The 21,479-nt window shown below is 44.2% G+C and overlaps 1 protein-coding gene across 3 annotated transcripts in view; it reads right to left on the minus strand.

Annotated features, from left to right (window-relative positions):
* Positions 1-13,427: 13,427 nt before the first annotated feature.
* Positions 13,428-21,479, minus strand: part of LOC135378880 (biotin--protein ligase-like) — a 48,865-nt gene continuing 40,813 nt past the window's right edge. For all 3 annotated transcript variants that reach the window (XM_064612031.1, XM_064612029.1, XM_064612030.1), the window contains one exon: positions 13,428-13,654. In XM_064612031.1, the coding sequence (XP_064468101.1) occupies positions 13,521-13,654 (134 nt within the window). In that variant the 3' untranslated portion in view covers positions 13,428-13,520. The remainder of the gene's footprint in view (positions 13,655-21,479) is intronic.

Here is a 21,479-nt window from a genome sequence, read left to right on the forward strand (position 1 = left end):
ACGTTCCGGAATAGTTGTGAAATTGACTGTTTTACGGGCTGGCTATTTGAGACGAAATCGAAAGGCCAAAATGCCGTCGTCATGCACACGTGTGTTTCATGGCGTCTTATATGATGTTCATTTTTACCCGTTGCTTCTTTTTTTAATTAATATAGCTACGAGCATTCTTCCCCTTCATGGCTGGGGGGCGAGGATGCGTAGGGGCGCCTGCTCCGCCGCTTTCGTCGGCCGGCGAAAATTTATCGCCTGTTCTGACGCGTGCAAACGAATCTTCCAGTGCATGCGTGGGTGGAGTTGGCCCCCGAGTAATGCGACTTGTTGATGACTTCCGGGAAAAGTCCCTGCAAGTATTGTGGCTGTACTCGAAGAACTGAACAATGCAAGGTTGAAGCTGTTGCAAATGGGGCAGTCCGTTTCGAAATAGGACGTGAGTTGTCTGCCGTCCTCATCTTCATCTACAGACAATGAATTGATTGGCCGGACACCGTTTAGTAACGATCCGGAAGGCTGCTTGGAAGACAAACTAATTAAAAAACGCATAAATATGAAATGCACCCAGTCTCCGCATGCAATTCCAATATTTTATATGGAAAAATGTGCATAAATATGCAAAATGTTTAAACTTGGCTACGAAATTAACTTTTTCCACAGCGGAGAGTTGTGGTCTATCGTATCTCCAAATCTTCACACACTACTTCACACAGCCATCTCAATGAGAGCAAACAGTGATACGATATAAAACCGAACTTACAGTTCCCAATGTGTTTTACGCCATTGAAAATTAGATTTATTAGGAATAACACGCGAGCTAAGGAATAGAGTGTGGAATAACACCAATGTTGCCAAACACGCCAGACAAATGCCGCAAACGGCAAAACTGACATCCCTCGCTCACCGTGAATACGGCCCATTTTCATCAACGTTGGTTATCCTAAACCGAGATCAAGGGTCGCAAAAACTTCAAGTTAACGCTCAAGTCTTATTGTACAAACGTTAGCTGGTGACCTGATGAGTAGCATTCAGTCCTGTCGTAGGAGCGGGGTGGTGGTGATGGTGAAAGGCTTGCCGTTGTCGGCCTCACGTATGTGGGCAACGTCACGACTGACGCCCTGGGGAAATGTGCGTCCTGGGCCGACTTCTAGGAGCGGGGATCAGAAACTACGGCGCCCCTGCCACCATCGAATGGGGTTCGTTCGCGTATTTTCCCCCGCGCGGCGCGTGTGCGGAGGCTTGTGTGAGCGCTTATGAGCTGGGGAGGGCTGTGTGAGCGCTTACCCTCACACATTTTTCATCCTTGGCCGACTGCTTTCGTCATTTTTCAGCCTGGGCTGACTTGAATCGCAAATTTTTTTTCCGCTACAACAGGTGTGCAGTAAGCGGTTTACATGCAAAGGATAGCCATACACAAAAGTGAAAATATATTGATTAAAGTCATTAATGCCGGGAATTATGTTATGACTCTGTGTGAAGGAGATAAACTTAGGTAAAAATCCGATGCAGAAGAAACACAATGCACGTAACAAAAGTTATACTTATTGCAGGCATGATGCAATAGCATTGAAAGAGTATCATACATCATACACAGTATTTCTTATTAGTGATAATCACGCAAGTTTTCAATTAAGCAGAAGGGGTAGCACATTTTAATCAAAGAAGATATTTTTAATCGATACGACTACAATCAAAATTAAAAGCTTTATAATAAAAATTTATTATAAAAAGTCGCAACATTATTATACATGAGCACCGTTGCGGAATTTTAATTACAAAGTTCTCACAGATGTACGTAACTTCAACACGCAACAGATAATATTCCAATATGGGACAATTAATCAGATTCTTATGAAGTGATCGGTGGAGTTGGCGGAGGGCCTTTGTTTACTGTCGGGCATTTTTCAACCTGGGCCGACTTCTCTAGCGATTTTTTTTATTTTTCCAGCACGCGATGGCTGGTGCACAGGTGAGGGGCTGTCCGAATGCTTACCAGCGAGCCGACGGGTTCGGTGCGCCCTTATTGTTGTGCACCCTGGGCCGACTTCTTTGGCGCCTGGGCCGACTTCTCTAGCGATTTTTTTACCAGCGCACGTTGGGTGGCGCGCAGGTGAGGGGCTGTCCGTGTGCTTACCAGCGGGCCGAAGAGCTGAGCGTACACTTATGGTTGTGCACCCTAGGCCGACTTCGTTGACATTCTTTTTCAGGTGCCGCGTGGGCACTTTACATGCAAGTAGGGGCATGAGCACTGACAACACCGGGGCGACTTTTTTTGGCGATTTTTCACCCCGGGCCGACTTCGTTCGCACTTTTTTCAGGCGGTGCGTGAGTGTTTTACATGTAAGTAGTGACATGCACACTCTCATGCCAGCCAGGCGATGATACCGTCACACCTGGGCCGACTTCATTCGCGATTTTCGGCCTGGGCTGACTTCTTTCATCATTTTTTCCCACTACAACAGCTGTGCGGTGGATGGTTTACATGCAAGTATAGTAAAACCAAATAGTGGCAGGAATTATGTTGTAACTCTGCGTGAAGGCCAAAGATTCATAAAAAAAGGAAGCAGAAGGAACGCAATACACATAATAAAGAATATGGGAAGCTAAGTTGAAGATTCCAACACGACACAATCAATTTCTTATGATGTGAATAGCACACACGCAAGGAAATAATGAGAAACACGATCAACAGCTAATACAGAACCAAAACCCATCACGTCAACAAGAGGTACCCAAAGGATAAATAATTGAAAAACAATCTATCAAAATGAGAAACATGCACGCACTTAACACTGAATAGCAATGAAACGCTCTAAACGGCACATCTGCCAACGTGTAAACAACAGACACCCAGGAAATTAATATCGAAACAAACTATCAAACAAGAAACATTACAAATTTAATAAATTGAAATGGAAATAATCCGTGTCTGGGAAAGCTAAGTTGATTATTCTAACACGACACTATTATGCAATTTATTATGATGTGCATAGCATACACGCAAGGAAATAATGAGAAACACGATCAACTGCTAACAGAAAGCCAAAATAATGCACAATCCAAACAAGAGGTACACAAAGGATAAATAATTGAAAAACAATCTAACACGAGAAACATGCACGGATGAATGAATAGCAGAGAAACACTCTAAACGGCGCATCTGCCAACGTGTAAACAACAGACAGGAAAATATCATTGAAACAAATGATCAAACATTACAAATTTAATAAATTGAAATGAAAGTAATCTATCTTTTGAACTATCATAAAATCATCCTTGCGACCTAACAATATAGAATTTCGTCCTACTCAGGCACTATAAACATCATCTTGCCAGAGGCATCCAAACACGCAATACAGCTAAGCTTTACACGGTACAGCCAATCTATGCTACTTGAGCCTGGTTGGGTCACTCTCTCCCTCTAACACCCCAAAACCAAAGAAACCGCACATCCTTTGTCAATCTATGGGGTGGGCAAACCCTCTCTTTTTCACATTCTTTCCTCCAACAGGAACTATTCTTAGGACCGCTGTACAGAGGCGAAATTTTTTATTGATCAGCTATCGCAAATAGACATTGGAATTATTCGATTACCAAGAGCACAATAAGAATTATATCAACAAACAAACAATAGCACGTAAAAGAAAAAAAAATCTAAGAATAGACTTTTATGTCAGTGCAAACTGGTTTTAGAGAAACATTATATAAGCAAATGAGAAATATTATCGGTGCAAACAATACTCAACCAAAACGAGAAACGCTGCATTTAATGTATTTCAGATCTGACAAAACTATTATGCATACATTATTCTCAACTCACAAACTATCAATCGAGTGGATATCTGAAGGAAAGAGAGAAAGTCAAATTTATTCAATGATAGTAACAATACTCATTCTAAAACGAGAATCAAATTTATTACGTCGTTTTATGATAACTTTGCAATAGTAATTTCTACACGCAGAAGCAACAAACAAACAACTCATCTGAAATGCAAATTAATGTAACAGTTTGCTACAGTGAAAATCAACGCACACAACTTAAAAATGCTTTCCCAACTAGTAGAATATTTTTATTAATATCAATCGAGCGATCATCTGAACCAAACTCAAAGCAGTAATTAATTTACTATTTTTTGCGAATTTAGGCGAGCACTTTCTGAACAAGCAGGGCGATATATCACAGGAACACATCGTTTTCATTCAGAGCCCACCAACAACAAGAAAAAAAAAGAAAACAAGTGAGAGAGGGAAGCTGAGCTCCCATGCACTTTCGCCAAGGTTACGCCCGCAGGGAGTAGGGGGATCCCACAACTGTCGTGGTGAAAGTCTGACTCCAACAACTCAAGCTGGGAATTGAGGGTTCTAGCCCGTTTAAAGCACGCGTTTTTCTTACTCATCACATCATTTTGTAAATTGACTTTCATAATTCTCGCGACAGGTGGATATTAATAACATTCTAAACACGACAACATAATAAATTTTTAATAAATAAAATGAGCACCGATACGAGTTAATTAAGTGTAGAAACACACTCCAAAACAGAACAGACATTTGCTATACATTGAAGAGGTGAACGTATTTTGTACTCGTTACCATAGGTCATGGGAGGACATGATAAAAAGCTGCTTCGAAAAAGAAGAACTGCGAAATTATTCTATTATCACAGCATTTCAATACGTCCTAGACATGGTCGTATTGGGAGATATGCTGCCCGGCGTGTTGCCGAAACGCATTCGACGACGTGGATGACCATTTCTTCGAGTTTTAAGTAAATTTCGTTCGACAAATATTCGTAACTTTTATTATCATCGACATGGAGAATTCACATTACGTTATAGAGTATATAGAAAATATCAATACACTCTATTAAATTCTCTGTCATCGTGAAAGAGTTCTTAAAACCTTCGTGTATCAAGGTGAGCCAGCTAAAGCTGTGAAATCACACTTTCTACAACTCAGTTCGTAAATTGCGGCAGCAGTTCAAATTTTAATTAAACACTTACTGATGTGTGATAGTCACCACTGCTCCGGAATGTGATCTGATAAACTTGAGCAATTAATGTACAAACAAATATCTAGTATACAATGTGTTACTATATTGACAGCTTTTTAATCTATATCTTAAAAAATTGTAAGAAAAGATGTACAGTTTTGACTTTGAAAATTTGAACAAGAACCTTTGGTGTTGGAGTTTGCATTTTGTTTCATTATGAGCCAAAATCTTCTAAAATTAAAGTATGCCCTTTCCATTTGTAGTGCCTCATATGCCGTGACATAATGGAAAGACTCATAGTTTTTCAGTATAGCTAATGAAAACCTCGGGTACATTCTGTGAATTGGATCTACGTTTATGTGTGCTGCTTTGGTTAAGTTTGCAAAAGGAATATTTATTATAATTACATATCTTCCATTGTGTTTATGCATAGTGCTCATCTTCAGTGTATAGTGGTTAAACATTTCTGATGACAGTTGTGTGATTCGATTTTCCCAAAATCTTATTGGAACTGTGTGCCGCATGTTATGATGATTAGAATTGTAGACTCCGCCTGCGCATCATGCTTGTCCATCACTTGCATCGCGTCATTTGATAATAGATTCCTTTCAATATATATTGTCAACTGTCCAACCATTTGAGAAATATATACACTGTGCAATTTAATTCATAAAATGGGCCTTCGCAATATATTAGTGATCCTCTTTTGTAAACAAATATATACGAATGTAACGTACCTCTAAATTTCAATTAGCGATTCTTCTACAATTCTATCCTTCTGATGTCGGTGTTGTATAGAGTGTGGTCGTGTAAAATCTATTTGATTGCCAGCGCTGATTCCACACGAGGATCCTTGTACATAGTGTGGAATAAACGTCTCCTTAGCAATCTTCAATATAATCATAAGCTCTTTTCGTTGCGATGTGTAGAATACATTACATTGATGACCAATATTACAATTATTATTTCAATTATACACTTGTTTATTTCCATAAATTACAATTCTATTCTAAACACTGAAGTTTTCGTTTGTTGTCTTGATTGATGAATTCCGAAGACATCAAATAGTTTATTCTGATTATTGGTCGCTCGAATCCAGCGTTGATTTACGAAAGCGATATGTTGTCGCTCTGTTTGTATAGCTTCAACAACTTGCACAGTCACTTATTGATGTTTCCTTTCTTTGTACGAATATTCTTGAATGGCGTACAAGAGAGTATTAGATGAAAATCGTCTGATGGTCCACCGCAATTGATATGTTTGTTGAGTCTCAATAAGTGATGATACATCAGACCTTGCACGACAATATTGAACTTCTGTTCATTCGACATCATTGCGAGAACTGATAGAAGAAAATAAATGTGTAGAGGCTCTAGTGGAACATATCACGTGATAAGATTTTTTATGTACTTTCCATTTCAACCGTTAGGTGTAACCTCAACAAATCCGTATTCAATGAATCGCGCGACATAGACTGCTTGTATATGATAATTGATCTGATTGCTTTCTTGATTAAATGCAACGCCCATTGCGATGATTACAATTACATTTGGTCTAGTGTATTGCAATTCTTCGTTAGCAAACCTCAACAACTCTACCGTAAATCCTAGTGGTCCTTCCGATGTTGACGTGCACATATTTTTATAACTATTATAGGTTCGGCATACAAGTTCTTGCTTCTTGAATTCCATAATGGACCTTTTCCAGTTGGACGTGCAACGCATGCGCGAGCTGCGCCGCTCCGCCGCCATCATCTTTGGTGGTTTTCGGTGGTCTGAATGGCACGGCCGGGGCGCCCTTGGTTCGCGTATTCCTTGCGAGAAATGCCTCAACGATGTGCTGCCGTTGGTTACACAAGTGCATGTAGCTCTTAGCAGCCTTATTTTAGCCTTGTTATCTTCAGCTTCATGGGTTGTTTTTGCCGTCAACCACATAAAAGCCATTCTTGTAACGCTGAAAGGGAACACACCCTACCCATTCTGTGTACAGAAACCCTAGAGATGTTTAATGTGCCTGGTACGACTGCTGCCTTGAAAAAGTATACTAGGCCCTCATGGACCTTGTTCCACATTTCTTTGCCGTTATCTGAAGGAACATCCGCCGTGTGTAATCCACTTGCCCGTAAACACATTCCTCATGCTAACCCACTTTTTCAAGTCCAAGAAGCGATCCAAGAGCCTGGGTTGTTCACCCTAGCCCGTTCGACAGCTTGATAGGTTTTTCTGCTCTGGCACATAGTGACTAAACATGCCATATATGTTTTTCACCCCTAATCCTCAACACTTTGTCAAATAATAACTGATGTGAAATCATAAACACTTTTATAAATAAATCAAATAATTCTATGACATTTTTGGATGACTTATTCGCGTAGAATGAGGGCATATTTTAGCAATGTATTAATGCTTGTATTTAACTGACCATTGTATAGGAGAAAGACGAGTTTTGGTTTATTTACGTTGTGCCTATGTTCAAGTGAATCTAAATTTGCTTCTTTCAACATACATATTAGCGAAGAAGTGCTTCGTAACTTAGACAATATAATCTTTGTACTGTCTTTCCTTTTCTTCTTTTTTGATAGCGTGCATGTGTAGGGACCCACAGTGCAGATGCATAGGTTTTGCGTGCAGAAAGTTTTATATGCCTGACAATTCAATACCTTTCGTTGAACCATGGCAAAATTTCCCTCTGAGCATCCACAGACTTAAGTGGCTTTCGCGCACATATGGCTATCCCATTCCAGATCGTTCCCTTTAAATATGCCGCCAGCAATGAGAGGGGTGCACAGAGGAAGCACGGATTATCGGCTGTGCTCAACATGAGGCCATTTTCTCCAAGATGTGTCCTACTGGTTCGCCGGATTGTTCCGCATTGTTCTATTCAACTGTGCTGTTCGTGAAAGACTAAGATATGCAAATAACCCGTGGCCTCCCCCTCTTCAACTTAAACAGCAAAGAAAAGAAAGAAAGAAAAAAAAAAGAAAAGAAAGAGAGCACATGCCATTGGTTGCCTGCTCCGTACGCTCAGAGAGAGTACCGTCAAAAGTTACAGAAAAATAGGTGTGGACAACACACTGAACTCGCTTCTAATAAAAGTATTTTGAGCAAACGGTGTCGACCAACCAGCTTTCGACCAAACGGAGTTCGATGAGATGTCTCCAGTCACACGGCATTCGACCAAATGTGCAGACACCGCGCGTCGCGCGAGCCACCAACCGTGTTTCCGACTCCTCCCGCTAGAGGCGCTTTTCCGCTCCGGAAAAGGTCCATTGCCTCTTTCACCGCACTTATTTTTGTTTTAGTTTATTTCGCGCTGTTATGTGATGTGATTTTATTTATCGTTTATGGTGCTCATATACTGGAATTTTTTTTGTTAGTTGAACTTGGGCGTACCTCGAAATAAAGTGGTCGAAACCCCCATTGCAAAATATACTGCTGTAAATAAATGTTAACTGGGTATACAATGCAGAGTCGCGATCGGGAAACTACCAACAACGAACTTAGACTAACGAACTTAGACTGCTGTTCAGTCGTTTCCACCCTGGTAAGCCTAACGGGCATTAAAATGTGGCTTTCGTTCGCTAAACCGACTTGGACAGATATAGCAAACTCGTAAATTTTAGTGGTTAAATCGTGATGTGATTTTAAATCTTCCCCGTGTCGTGTCTGGGAAGATCCTGGTGACGCGGGCATGAGCGTACCGAGAGGGGAACAAGGTCACTTTGGAAAACTGCGCACACTTTGTTCATAGGTCATGATTTCGTTTTTCTCAGGGTCGTCGTAATATGAACCTGTGAACACCCGCACAGTCCGCAGCGTCAGTTTCAGCGTCAGCAAGGCCGACCAATTAGGCGCGGTCTTGAATCAGAGCTGATGATAGGGAACTGGTTTTTGGGAATGACCGAGGTTGATGTCGTTGTCGAAAAAGGGATGAGAATGGGAAATGTCTCGGCATAGGTCGTAATTTTTCATTTTAACTTATTGCCATTGTGTGAAATAAACACATACATTAACACAGACGTTCATATGTCTACTTTTCCTTTTTGTTTTCCCCTAAGTGATCGAAAGTACGTTATTAACGCGAAGTCCGGTGAAATAATTTATTCGCTGTATTGATTCACAAAAAGTCTATCCTACTTAATTTCTAGAGCTAATTTGTTATCGCAGTTGGAATAAAAGTTTTCGTATCGTGGGTTCCTTCTTTCGATAATGCGGTTGTCTGACTTTTCGGCCTCCTGATAGTTCAGTTTTCTGAATTTTCGGCCTTCTGGTTTTCGGCCTTGTGATTGTTCGGTGTTTTAATTTTCGGTCTTCTGATAATTCCGCCTTATGAGTTTCGGCCTCACGATTTCCACCCCTCCGGCTTAACATAACAAAATAACAAGGTTTACTCAGACGTTTCGTCCGTCATGAGACTGACATCAGTGCCAAACTGAATGAGAGATTACACAACCGGTCGCTATTTAAGGAGACGGGAGTATTGTTCTGGAAGGGGGCACGGTTTTAACCGAGGGGTCACCACGTATGTGCCAAGACTCTAGAAGCTTTCTGGGTCGCCATCTTTGTTCTCGAGCCAAGGTCACCGCGTTGCGGAAGTCAAAACAACGTCCCGTGTCCCAACAATGCTCAGTAAGCTCCGTCTTTAAACCATGAGGCGTGCTTCGCGCTCTTTATGTCCCGCTTATGTTCTTTGAAATGAATGTTCCGTTTCCTGCCTGTCTCGCCAATGTAGCACGTGTCACAATCTTGGCATTGTACTTTGTAGACTACTCCAGACTGGTATTCCGGGGGGACGGGGTCCTTCGATTTCGATACGAGACTTCGGAGACTTCGGAGTTTAACATGTGATTTGAACGTAGTCCTGATATACAACGGAAGCAGGGCCCGGCGGATGGATTCCGAAACGCCTTTGACATTGGGGATGACAACGCGTGTCTGACGGTTCCCGTTCCGCGGTCCAGATGCTTGCATACGTTTGCGAGTGTCCTCAATAAACCTTCCTGGATAGCCACGTTTGTCCAGATAATCGGCGATCGTCGCGTCCTCAGAAGCAGGGATTTCCCTACACCCCCCTCAGGGGGGGGGGGGTGTACACCCTCCCTGCATTTTTGGAACACCCCCCCCCTGAAATTTCTCAGGTGACACCACCCAACTCGGCACCCAACACATTCTAGTAGTGAGTCCGGCGCAGCGAATTACATCCTGTACTATCAAACTTGGGCTGTAGGACCACAGTGATGCAGATGATCCTACCATGCATTTGTCCAAATTCACCTGAAAATCACTGTTCCATTCATATAGTACGCGTATACGAGAAAAAATGCGTTCGGGCATGCAAACTCAATGTGGATCACAAGGAATCATTTGCGCCCAACTCAATCAAGCGAGGTATTCTGCTTTTTTCGTCTGAGGTCTTCACCGTTGGTTGCTAGGTATTCATTGAGTTTCGTGAGCCAAAGTGAAAGTCTTTTTTCTTTGTCGGTCGTGCGATTATGCATCTTAATGTTGAGATGCCGCTCATAATGAATATGTATTCTACTGTACTGTGTTGTAACGTATTAACATGTACAAATAAAACGGGAAAGCTCCGCAGATATGTCACAATTGTGCCCCGATTCTTTCCGTGTCTAAGAAAAATTTCGTAAGTGGAACCTTCACAAAGCATACCCCCCCCCCCCCTTGAAAGATCGGCACCCCCTCAGCAGTGAATTTCTGGGGAAATCACTGCTCAGAAGCACGTAACTCGGTGCAGGATAATAACTCTACTTTTTTGTCCAGTTATGTAGTCTCCCGGGTTTTGGAGTACTTTTGCTTCGTTTTAGAAATACGTTAAGGGGGGAGGGAACTGAACGCCTCTGCTACGGATATACTGTTGGTGTACCAATATCCCCCGTCTGGTTAACCACTCATCATCAGCAGCATCACTTACTATTTCGTGGCACGAGTTTCGTTTTATTTTTTTTTGTCACAAAATAAAATGGTGCAGTTGTCTCATGCCTGACAAAGAAGACGGTCGTTATGTGGTTTTGTTCTTCGAACGACTGATCCACTGCGTACTTCCGTCCAGTTAACAGATACTATTCCTCTGATAGAAGACGACTGTCGTATTACTACACCATCTGAAGTAGATAACAGGTTTGCTGTCTGCTTCTCTTCCGTGTTCAAGCCTGCTACTGATGCGCCAAGTATGTGTCCACTTGTCGATTCCTGTCTCACCCCATCACAAATTCATATTGATGAGTCTGATGTGAGATGTGTTATTGCTGAGCTAAAATCATGTACGTCGGCTGAGACTGATATGATTCCTTCCTTCATTGCTAAGGGATGTAGGGAAATGTTGGCTCCTATATCAACGGGGTTTTTTAGCAAACTCCTCCGTTATTGAGTTTTCCCATCTGTGTGAAATCATCGCTTATTGTCCCTATACACAAAGGGGGTTGAGAGCTGAAGTATCAAATTACAGACCCATTTTGTTGCTGTCGTCTTTCTCTCAAATTTTTGGAAAAGTTTTTTAAAACATCTATCGTTTATTTTTCTCTCTTGTCTAACCACTGCACTACATGAATTTACACCTGGCAGATCCGTTGAAACAAATCCTGTTACCGAAATTAACTAACTAAGCATGAACATTGAAAATCGTAAGCAAGATGACTCTGTATATTTTGATTTATCTATGGCACATGATAATCTCAACCATGATTTGCTGACCTTCAAATTGTCATACTATGGAATGGCACCTAAACTGTGCGCTTGGGGTTTTCATCATTCATAATCGCTGTAACTATTCGGCACAAGGGCTTCTGCTCTCGTCCCTACTATATGTCTTCTGGTTATACCACAGGTGTCGACCTTAGGTCATTTCCCTTTTTATGCGTTTATTAATGATTTACCAGCCTGCGTATGTAACTCATCGGTGCTACGCCGATGATAGCAAGTTGTACAGATGCATTGATAGTTACCATGATTGTGATCTACTGCTAGATGACATTTCTTGCATTCATATGTGGTGTTCTAATAATTTTTATACCTTAATATTTAGAAAACTCTCGCTATCTCATTCATTAACAAAGAAACACTAATTCCGTTGTTCACCATTACACGCTCGACTTCAACTATAGTATAAGAAGAGTTTCCGAGAAGAGTTCGTGATCTTGGTATACTCATTGACAGCTCACTAACATTTCAGCCGCATGTGCGGGGTATAACAACTTCAGCGATGCGCAAACTTGGTGTCATCGCACGCATTGCTCAAACCAATTTGCTCAATCACTCATCCAATTCATTTGCTCAACCAATGTGTCTGTTTAGCTTATTCGTTAATGCTGTGCTGCCCATCCTTGAATTTGTCAGTGTCGCCTGGAACTGTACAGGCAAGACGCTTTCTGACGATATTGAACATGTCCAACGCCGCTTCATTTCCATTCTCTATGACCGACATATTGGTGTCAGAGTATATTACAACTACGAGCATGTCCTGGAGAAACCTGGCTTGCAAACCTTGTCAAATGGCAGAACTTTCAAACATGGTGTTTGCGTGTAGAAACTGGTCCACCCCGTCTCCAACTCCCCTGATTTACTCCACTTAATAAATCATCACCACGCACCTTCTCGTTCTTTTCGATCTCATCCCATCGTTCATGTCAACCGCATACAAGCTAAGTCCGATGAGTCGTCTGCTAACGTGCTGGAACAAACTGTTCGAGAATCGTGTGGTTGCCATATTCGCTGATTTTTCTGATGCTGCTAATCCCATCAAGTCAATTTTTCATGTATAGTGTATGGAGTCTTCGCTTTAGTTGTTTCGTCTTTTCCACGACTGACTTTAACATTTGCTGTTTTGTCTATTGTATTTGATGTGCAGCTTCTCTGTATTTATGTGTATTTGTGTTTATCTTTGAATTTTTGAATTCACTCATGTTTGGTGCACCATTTCGCAGACCTTCGGGTTGTTAATGGGCACCTTATCAAAATAAATTTTGATTATGATGATGACTATTATTATTATCATTAAGACGCAAGGTGGCTTCCCTCGCAGCTTTACATCCCTTCTGCGGCGTCTACGATTCAACGTCGACTTCACCCCTGAGTACCGAGTTAAGCTGCGCATTGCCCAACTTGCCACACCCCACCTACGATGCCCCATATCATCAAGGACCGTGACCACTACACGTGTGAACGCCGGATGCTTCGACGCCAACTTAAGCCCCTCGACAACAGACAGTTCAGCTTGTCCAAAGTACTTAGCCAATGGAGCTCCCCTGCGCATCAGTGCCGGGTTCTTCGCTCCCTTTTTGCTTTGGTGCAAGCCACTGACCTCCTCGAAGAGCTCTAAAAACAAATTCCGACCTGTCATCGCTTCGCGTTCACCATAATTCATCCTCTCGTATTAACCTCAGTGAAGTGGCGTATTGGGTCCCGTTGCTACCACGGGGAAACATTCCATGTCGTCATCACTTCTTCATTTATTGTTGCTGTTGTGGGATACATCTGGATGCGCTTTTTTGTTCACGTGGGTCTCATTATGATGAGGTTATTCATCAAATCAAAGCTGTTTCCATCAGGTTGAAGCTTGTACTCTTTCCCCATGCTCTCGACAACAAGGTAACCATATTCATCCAGTCCTTTGATAACAGCCTCGCAGCCCAAGCTTTGCACTGTAACTGTTTTGCCACTGAAAAGAAAGCACAATGCAATTTGTCTTGAGGCACTGCCACAACGTTAAATTGGCCAGCATGATGCGTAGTTTGCAATTATACAACTAATATGCATTTCAAATAGGTTACCGTAGTCAGGGATTCTCAAACTGGGTTCCGCAGCCGGTCATCCAGCATTACCGAATTTCTATATGACTAACCACACGACGAGTCCTCACACATGCGCTGCCACATATGCAGAACTTGGATGAGGAAGCTCCACAAGGAAGTTATAAGCAGCTTTTAACGTTAATACTGTGAAGTATGGATTCGTGGCTGGTGAAAAGGATTCGCAATGTATTGTTCCTAAATTTTTGGCAAATAGTCGCTGTATGAATGTGCACACAGCCTACGCCTCAAGTTGCATTGGGTTGCAAATACACCAGGATGGACACACAAATAAAGACACACACTTAAAGGGAGAATCCGCATAAGGTCTCTTCCGGGATTTTCGAATATTCGTCACCTTTAGCCATCAACGACCATGACCGTAAAATATCTCCTTCGAAAACTGAGTCAAACTTGATAAAAAAGATTTTCTTTTATGACGCGCTCGGTGACAGGGTAATGCGAGCGACGAGCGCTTTTCTGCAAGCAACACTGAGCGTGATGTAAGTCGCGAGATATCCCGCGCCGTCCGCCTTGCTTCGCTGTGTGTTTTGGCAGTTTTGACGAAGGAAATTTTCCGTAGCAATTGTGTTCGTTACGTCGCACACTGATCTTACACCCACCACGATGGCCGGTAAGACATGCTGTATAATCAGTTGTGGCAACAGGTCGGATACAACAACAGACGTAGCATATTTCCAGTTTCCGACGGACAAACAACGTCGTTTGGAGTGGGAAATGGCGCTGCGCAAAATCAAGTGGAGGAAGACCAGCTCGAGAGCATGTTCTCATCATTTTAAGCCAGGAATGTTCGACACGAAAAGACGGCTCATGCGGGAACTCGGAGTGGCACCTGCGGGAGGCACCGACCGCACGTGCACCTGCAACGTTTTATGTTACGCGCGCACCCGTGGCACATATACAGGGTGCCCCAGAAAACGTGTCATTGAATTAGAATAACAAAATAACTACGCCACCTAGAATCATGCGGTCAACAGCATTTGTTCTTATTAGGTTTTTGTCACCTCCTAATGTGAATGTCATGTACTCCAAGTTTAATTATGTAAATTTTTGCGAACTGAACTCGGAAATTTGCCAAGTAAAGGTCACTTTTTTACCCCACCAATATGAAGAGCGTGCCGAATTCATTCATGATAATTGACAGTGATATTCACGAGCTATCCTATAGGAAAAAATAGCCGAATATCATGCTTTTCGGGGCACCGGACCATAACGCGCGATGACTTTTTGAGCGCAATCGTTATCAGCGCGACGAAAGGAGGCTCCGAAGCCAGTCCACAGAGTGATAATAGAAAAAGTAATAGTTCCTAAAATTGGGAGAGGGAAAGCATTATCCCAGCGAAAGTCGGACGTGATAAGCCGTGCCTGTTTTATCTCTTTCTGCGATGTCGGGGAGGGCTGGGTTTCTAGCCTCCTATCGTCGGACTGACAAACATTGCGCTGAAAAATTCATTGTGCGCTATTCTGTGCGACCTCCGTAGAGCATGATGTTCGGCTATTTTTTCGGATGGGATAGCTCCTGAATATCCCTGTCAATTATCATTAATTTGACTAAATTAGACACGCTCTTCACATTGGTGGGGTAAAAAAGTGACATTTACTAGGCAAATTTCCGACTTAAGCTCGCAAGAATTTACATAATTAAACTTACGCTACACGACATTCACATGAGGAGGTTGCAAAAACCCAGTAAGAACAAATGTCATTGACCACATGACTATAGGTGGTGTAGTATTTTTTTATTATAATTCAATGACATGTTTTCTGGGACACCCTGTATAAGAATGTGCGACAACCTATTAGAAACTCATCATTAGTTACTTTGAGTTCGACAGTCTTCAGTGTATGGGTCCGAAGACTCGGTTTCAAGCGACGCGTGCACTGGTACAGGGTCCGTCAATACGGCGAGTCGTTGTGGTTTATGGTGACGGTCAAGACATTCTCCTCATCAGAATACACGTCTGAATCGGGCTGAAGCCCCGTGAAGTTCTATTCCGATGCGGAGTCGGTTTCCATGATTGCACGTTGAGCGTAACTTGCTTCCTTGCTTCTTCAATGCAATACAACACATGGGAATCAAGGCAGACGAATCTCGCGACTGACGTCACGGCGTGGCGCTCCTCAATTCCGATGCCACCGCCTGCTCTCAAAGTTTCGGTTTCGCTTTATCGTTTTCGCTGTTTATAAATTATACGCGCACGTTTATACGAAACGAAGGCTGTTGTCAGCATCTGGGGGGTGGTCTCTGCTGAAACCAACCTTCACTTAATTTTGGGCACAACCGTTGCGGATCCGCCCTTTAAAGACAAACTTGGACGTGGAATAACTTTATTTAATGACGTACAAACTTTCACGAAGCCTGTGCTCCTTCTTCGGTAAGAAGCCTCTTGAGGATACTCCAAGTATTTTGTTTTCTATTTAATTCTATAATTCATTTGTCATGTTTTACAAACAACAACTTTATTTTCAGAAGGTGAGTGGGGAGGTTCATCGCCAGAGGCGATACTGTACCCCATTGCTGGTAGGGATGTGGGGTATGAAATACTGAGCCCATTCACAATAACGATCGGAGTCCGATTGTGCCTAGAAATGTCAAAAGGGCTTTGAGCGCTGATCGTTGCTGGGCTGGATTGGGCCAGGGACCAAGCAATTTCGAGAGGGAGAAGGGGTGAGAGTCCAGCTGACGAAGAGACTCGTAGAGTGCGGTTCGGGAAGGTTGGTAGTGAGGGCAATGAAGAAGAATGTGCTCCAGATCCTCTAGAGTACCACAGTGGCAGCAGGTGGGAGAGTCAACTTGTCTCAAGCGGTAACGCCACTGAGCTGTAAAGGCCACATCGAGTCGCATTCGGTGGATTAATGCAGCCTCTTGACGAGAGGTGTTGCGTGACATGCGGAAAGCGAGCGTTGGATCAAATCTGCTCAACATAGATGGGGAGTGAATGTCGGTTGTCCATTGGCGGGAAGCCAGGGGTGTCACGAGGCGTCGCAGAATGGAATGACGGGCTCCTCTAAGCAGAACAATACTGGTCCGTTTCCGATACGAGAGTGCTGCTTCTGCGGCGCTGTCGGCCTGCTCATTTCCCACGACACCAGAATGGGCTGGAACCCACTGGAGAACTAGCCTGTAGCCTGCTGCGTAGACAGTGTGGTAAGCCATTAACACATCTGTGACCAGGGGTGCGGATGGGCCTCGTATGCCGGAATTTTCAACAGCTTGCAGTGCAGATTTGGAGTCTGTGAAAACTGCCCATTCCCGCGGGAGAAAATCAGCGATGTGTTGTAGAAAGAAAAGGATGGCATAGAGTTCCGCAGATGTCGAGGAGGTTGGATGTGAAAGGCGTCTTCCGTGCACTACGACTTCGGATGGGATGACAAATGCTGAGGTGGACTTGTTGTTTCGTGATGCGCCATCTGTATATGCTGCCGTGAACGTAGAAAACTCCTCGTCTACCAGAGCATGAAAATGAGCTGGAAGGACTTGAGGGGAACCTGATCTCTTCTTTCCAGAAGGTTCGGAAGGCTTACGAAAGTCGGCGGTACCGGCAGAGACCAGGGGGCTTCCGGCGGTACAATGTCCTCAGCTATGAAGCCAGTGAGAGTCTGGCGTGTCCTCTGCGCTACTCGATAGAAGTCGCTTTCAAGGCGGTATCGAATTTTCCTGAGAAGCGGGTGCCGGGGAATGTGAGCTCGCAAACGTCGGAAGTGCCGAGCCGTTTCACGTTCACGTAGAACCTCAACCGGTAGTTCACCAGCATCAGCCAGGACTTGCCGTGTTTGAGGCTGTAAAGCACAGTCGCCCTCACCAACGCCGCGTGAACTGAGAGGAGGGAACGCTGATCACAGCCCCATCCTGAGCCAGAAAGATGTTAAATTGCGAGGAGCCATCGCTGCACTTTAGTTTCAATGTGTTTAATGTGTCGAGCCTAGCGCAAGTCCGAGTCGATTACCTTGCCAAGGAAGCGGTGGAAGCGGACCGGCTCAAGCTTATTGGAAGAGGAAAATTGGTCACAGCTTTGCGTGTGAAAAGGAGCTCGACGCACTCTTCGGGGGAAAGGTCCATCCAAAGGTGCGTGAGGTACGTATGTACATTATTTAAAGCAAGCTGCAGGCGGCGCTGTATGGATGGGAACGATTTTCCTACTGTCCAGAGGGCGACGTCATCGGCATACACGGAAAAGGACACTTTGCGGGGAATTACTTATTGTAGGCTGGCCATCACCACGTTAAAGAGTGTCGGACTCAGAATACTTCCTTGGGGGACTCCTTGAGGAACAGGATGCTGAGGGCTTTTGCCTTGGGACGTACGGAGAGCGACAGTTCGGTCCGTAGGGAAGTCTTGGAGCCAGATGAAGAGGCGACCGGATACCTCAAACGAGCGCAAGGCGTGCAGCACACAAATGTACGAGACGGTATCATATGCGCGCTTGATGTCGAGGAAAACCGGTCAGATGATCCGCCGATGGGCACGAGCATGTTGGACTGTAAGACTAGGTCGAGAACTGGATCCCTGGAGCTTTGGTGGCGCCGAAATCCAGCCATTTCTTGAAGGAACGCACGTTGTTTTTAGAGCCACCAGTAGAGGCGATGCAAAACCATTCTCTCCATCAGTTTTCCCATACAGCTTGTCAGGCTCACAGGGCGAAAGGAGGATAGGGCATTTGGGGGCTTGTCTGGTTTCAAGATGGGAACAACCAATGCCTCCTTCCAGGAAGGTGATCGAGGTGGTAGAGCAGGAAATTGTGCATTTGTACCAGGCGGGAGTGTGGCACTACCACCCCTAGAAGCGTGAGACGGAAGTCGTAGTATGCGCTCTTGGTGCCTTTTGGTGGCGGCGGTCTTCACAGAACACAAAGAAAATGATGCGGGATGCCTGGATCTGCAGTTAGCACTGTTTGGCTCTCTTTTATTGTTGCAGTCTGATCTCTGGTGAGGCCCCGCGCATATGCCACACATTATAGAAGCTCGGCAATTCCGTTCAATATGGCCAAATCGTTGGCAGTTATAACACTGTATGGGGCCTTCTATGTACTCTTGGACTGTGAAGGTCTGAAATCCGAGGGCAATTCGGTGGGGAAGACGGACTGTAGGTTCAAAAATCAGGATAACGCTCCGTAACGGGGTAAACACGTCACTGCCATCTTTTACCATGGCATGCCGAACCTATCGACGTGCAGATAAAACACCTGTGTCTTTGAGGTAGAGCACGAGGTCCTCGTTCGAATACTCTCTGGGAACATTATATATCTTGCCCATATTCCTGGCATACGATTGGGGTATTGATGGTATAACCGCAATCCCACCTAATCATTTAGCTGACAAAAGGTTTCAGGCAGCTGCTTCGGACCGTATGGAGACGAAAAGAGAGCGATCTCGGTGGAAACGGTGGTGCATAACTTGTTGTTGGGCTAGCAGGCGTATCTCACTAGCGACCGCATTCGGATTCACCTTCCAGAAGGAGTAGTCACTAGTTGCTGATCGAAAGAGTATGGGAATACCGCCGGTTCGGTTTTTCCTGTAGGTGACAGTGGTGAACGGGTCATGAAGAGAAGTGGCAAGGTTGCCATCGTTCATCTCATCTGTCAGCTGATGAGCTGCCGGTACTGAAGTGTCCATGGTGTTATCGGGAACATTCACGGCCTGTGTATTTTCGGGATCACCGGAGGAAGGGCTCCCTATCCGTTGTCGTCTGGCAGGGCTGGCGGGGACCTGTTGACCTGTGGGAAGTGTCATACCGACGTTGGACGCTCCGTGAAACGGTAGAATGCTCCTTTCAAAACGCTCCGAAAAAGCCTAAGGGCTCCTCCACTTGAAAATTGTTATCTTCGTTGCTGGTGTTCCTCTGCGTTTTCCACTGGCATCTTTTAATTACGAGCGTTACAGGCAAAATGTCGATGGGAAAGTTGTAGCGTGCGATACAGCAACACGGAACTCGTTGATGCAAATGTGTACCTCTAACGGATCCTTTTTGCCCCCCACTCCAAAGACTAAATTGGGGGGGGGGGATATGTTTATTAAGAAAAGAAAAATGAAAGGAAAGGTTAGTCAGGCAAAGAGCCGGCTTGTGATTCCAAAAAAAAAGGAAAAAAAGGGCAAAAAGAAAAGAAAGGAGAAAGAAAAACTAAAAGGGGTAATCAAAAAAGGAAAGGGAGAAAAATAAAAACAGGGGAATCGAAACAAAGGAAGGAAAGAAAAAAGAAAACCGGGCAAAACAAAAAGAAAGGAAAAGGAAGGAAAGAAAGAAGAGAATAAACACTAGCACAACGTTGCATACAGTTGACGAGTCCTGAGACTCGGAGAAAACCCAGGAGATGGGCAGTGACAGCCCACTGGTTGGGGTGCAACACGGGGCCGACGAGACGAAAACTTTGGGGTTTGCACAAAAAAAAATGCGGGAGCTGTCGCAGACGCCCGAGGCAATCAATGTCAGGCCAAAATGTCAAAATTTCAATGATAATATGACCATAGTCTTCGTTCCATAACAGGGCGCTCAAGAACGCGCTCCTCGCGCGTCTTCAACAAGTCCCGCGACAAAAAACCCCGCAGTTAGTCTTTGGAGCCTAAAAAAAAAAAAAAAAAAAGGATCCGTTCGAGGTACAAATTTGCAATCAGTGGGTTTCGTGTCATCGTGTCCCCCGCAACCACCTTCTCATTGACATTTTGGCTGTGATCCTTGCAATTAAAACTTCCTAATCAATTTCACGTAATTTGTTAATTAATTACAAAACAAACAGTTTGAGTGCCCTCACACCACTGTAAAACTATGTAGTCCGTCTTTTTGGTGTGTGATGAACCGTTCTGTAAAAAACTTTTGCTAATTTTTTGTGGAACACCCTGTATGTAGCGTAAGTCTCAGTGGCGTGGGAAATTAAGAAATATTAAATGTAAGGAAACAAAGCTGAAAGAAAACTAGGGGGGCACATAGCTCTGATGGTGCAGTGTCTCGAACCCGGCGCAGATGGCGTTGGCATCATGAAGGGCCATGCGCATGGGCATTGTGGTAAGTGTGGTGACGCATTGAATTGAAAGGGATACTTCGGAACGATCGGGAAAAAAAATTGCTGCACATCGTATTTGGTGCCTAACGTTCACTCTCTACCTACCGTTAACTTTGCGTCCTTCTCATGTGAAGATTAAAGGGCTAAACGCATGGAGCGTTTCCCGACGTTTTCAGGACGCGCGCGCGCTCGGCGCGCGTATGACTTCGTAAAAACCAGTTTTTCAACGCGCGCGGAGGGCGTACGCCTGTATCTGTCGACTACAGATATTCGCCCGCGTCTGGACGCGTTTTCCGAGAAGTAGACAGAACCATGGCCGTCGTGCGGCAGACAAGGTGGCGTATGAGCAGCTCGCATAAATTTTGGGACATTATCCATCACACTGAATTTACGTGAACATTTTAATGGTATCTGGAATAAAGGAACGCAGGAACAACAGGAAAGAAGAGCATCTGCACGTTCTAACAGATATTTGTGGTCGACGACTATAGCAACAGTGGCGCGCGTCACTCGCTCCGTACGCGTCCCATGCATTTTGGGTGGTCGCCTCGCTAGCGTTTCTTCGCCGCGTGTGCAAGACCATGGCGTGCGCGCAACGTTTTGACGCAGAGTCCAATGCGTTTCGGCCTTTATGCCTCACATAAGGACGCAATCAAACCGAAACACGAAGGTGGAGAGG

Source organism: Ornithodoros turicata, chromosome 1 (assembly GCF_037126465.1).
Source record: "Ornithodoros turicata isolate Travis chromosome 1, ASM3712646v1, whole genome shotgun sequence".
NCBI lineage: Eukaryota > Metazoa > Arthropoda > Arachnida > Ixodida > Argasidae > Ornithodoros > Ornithodoros turicata.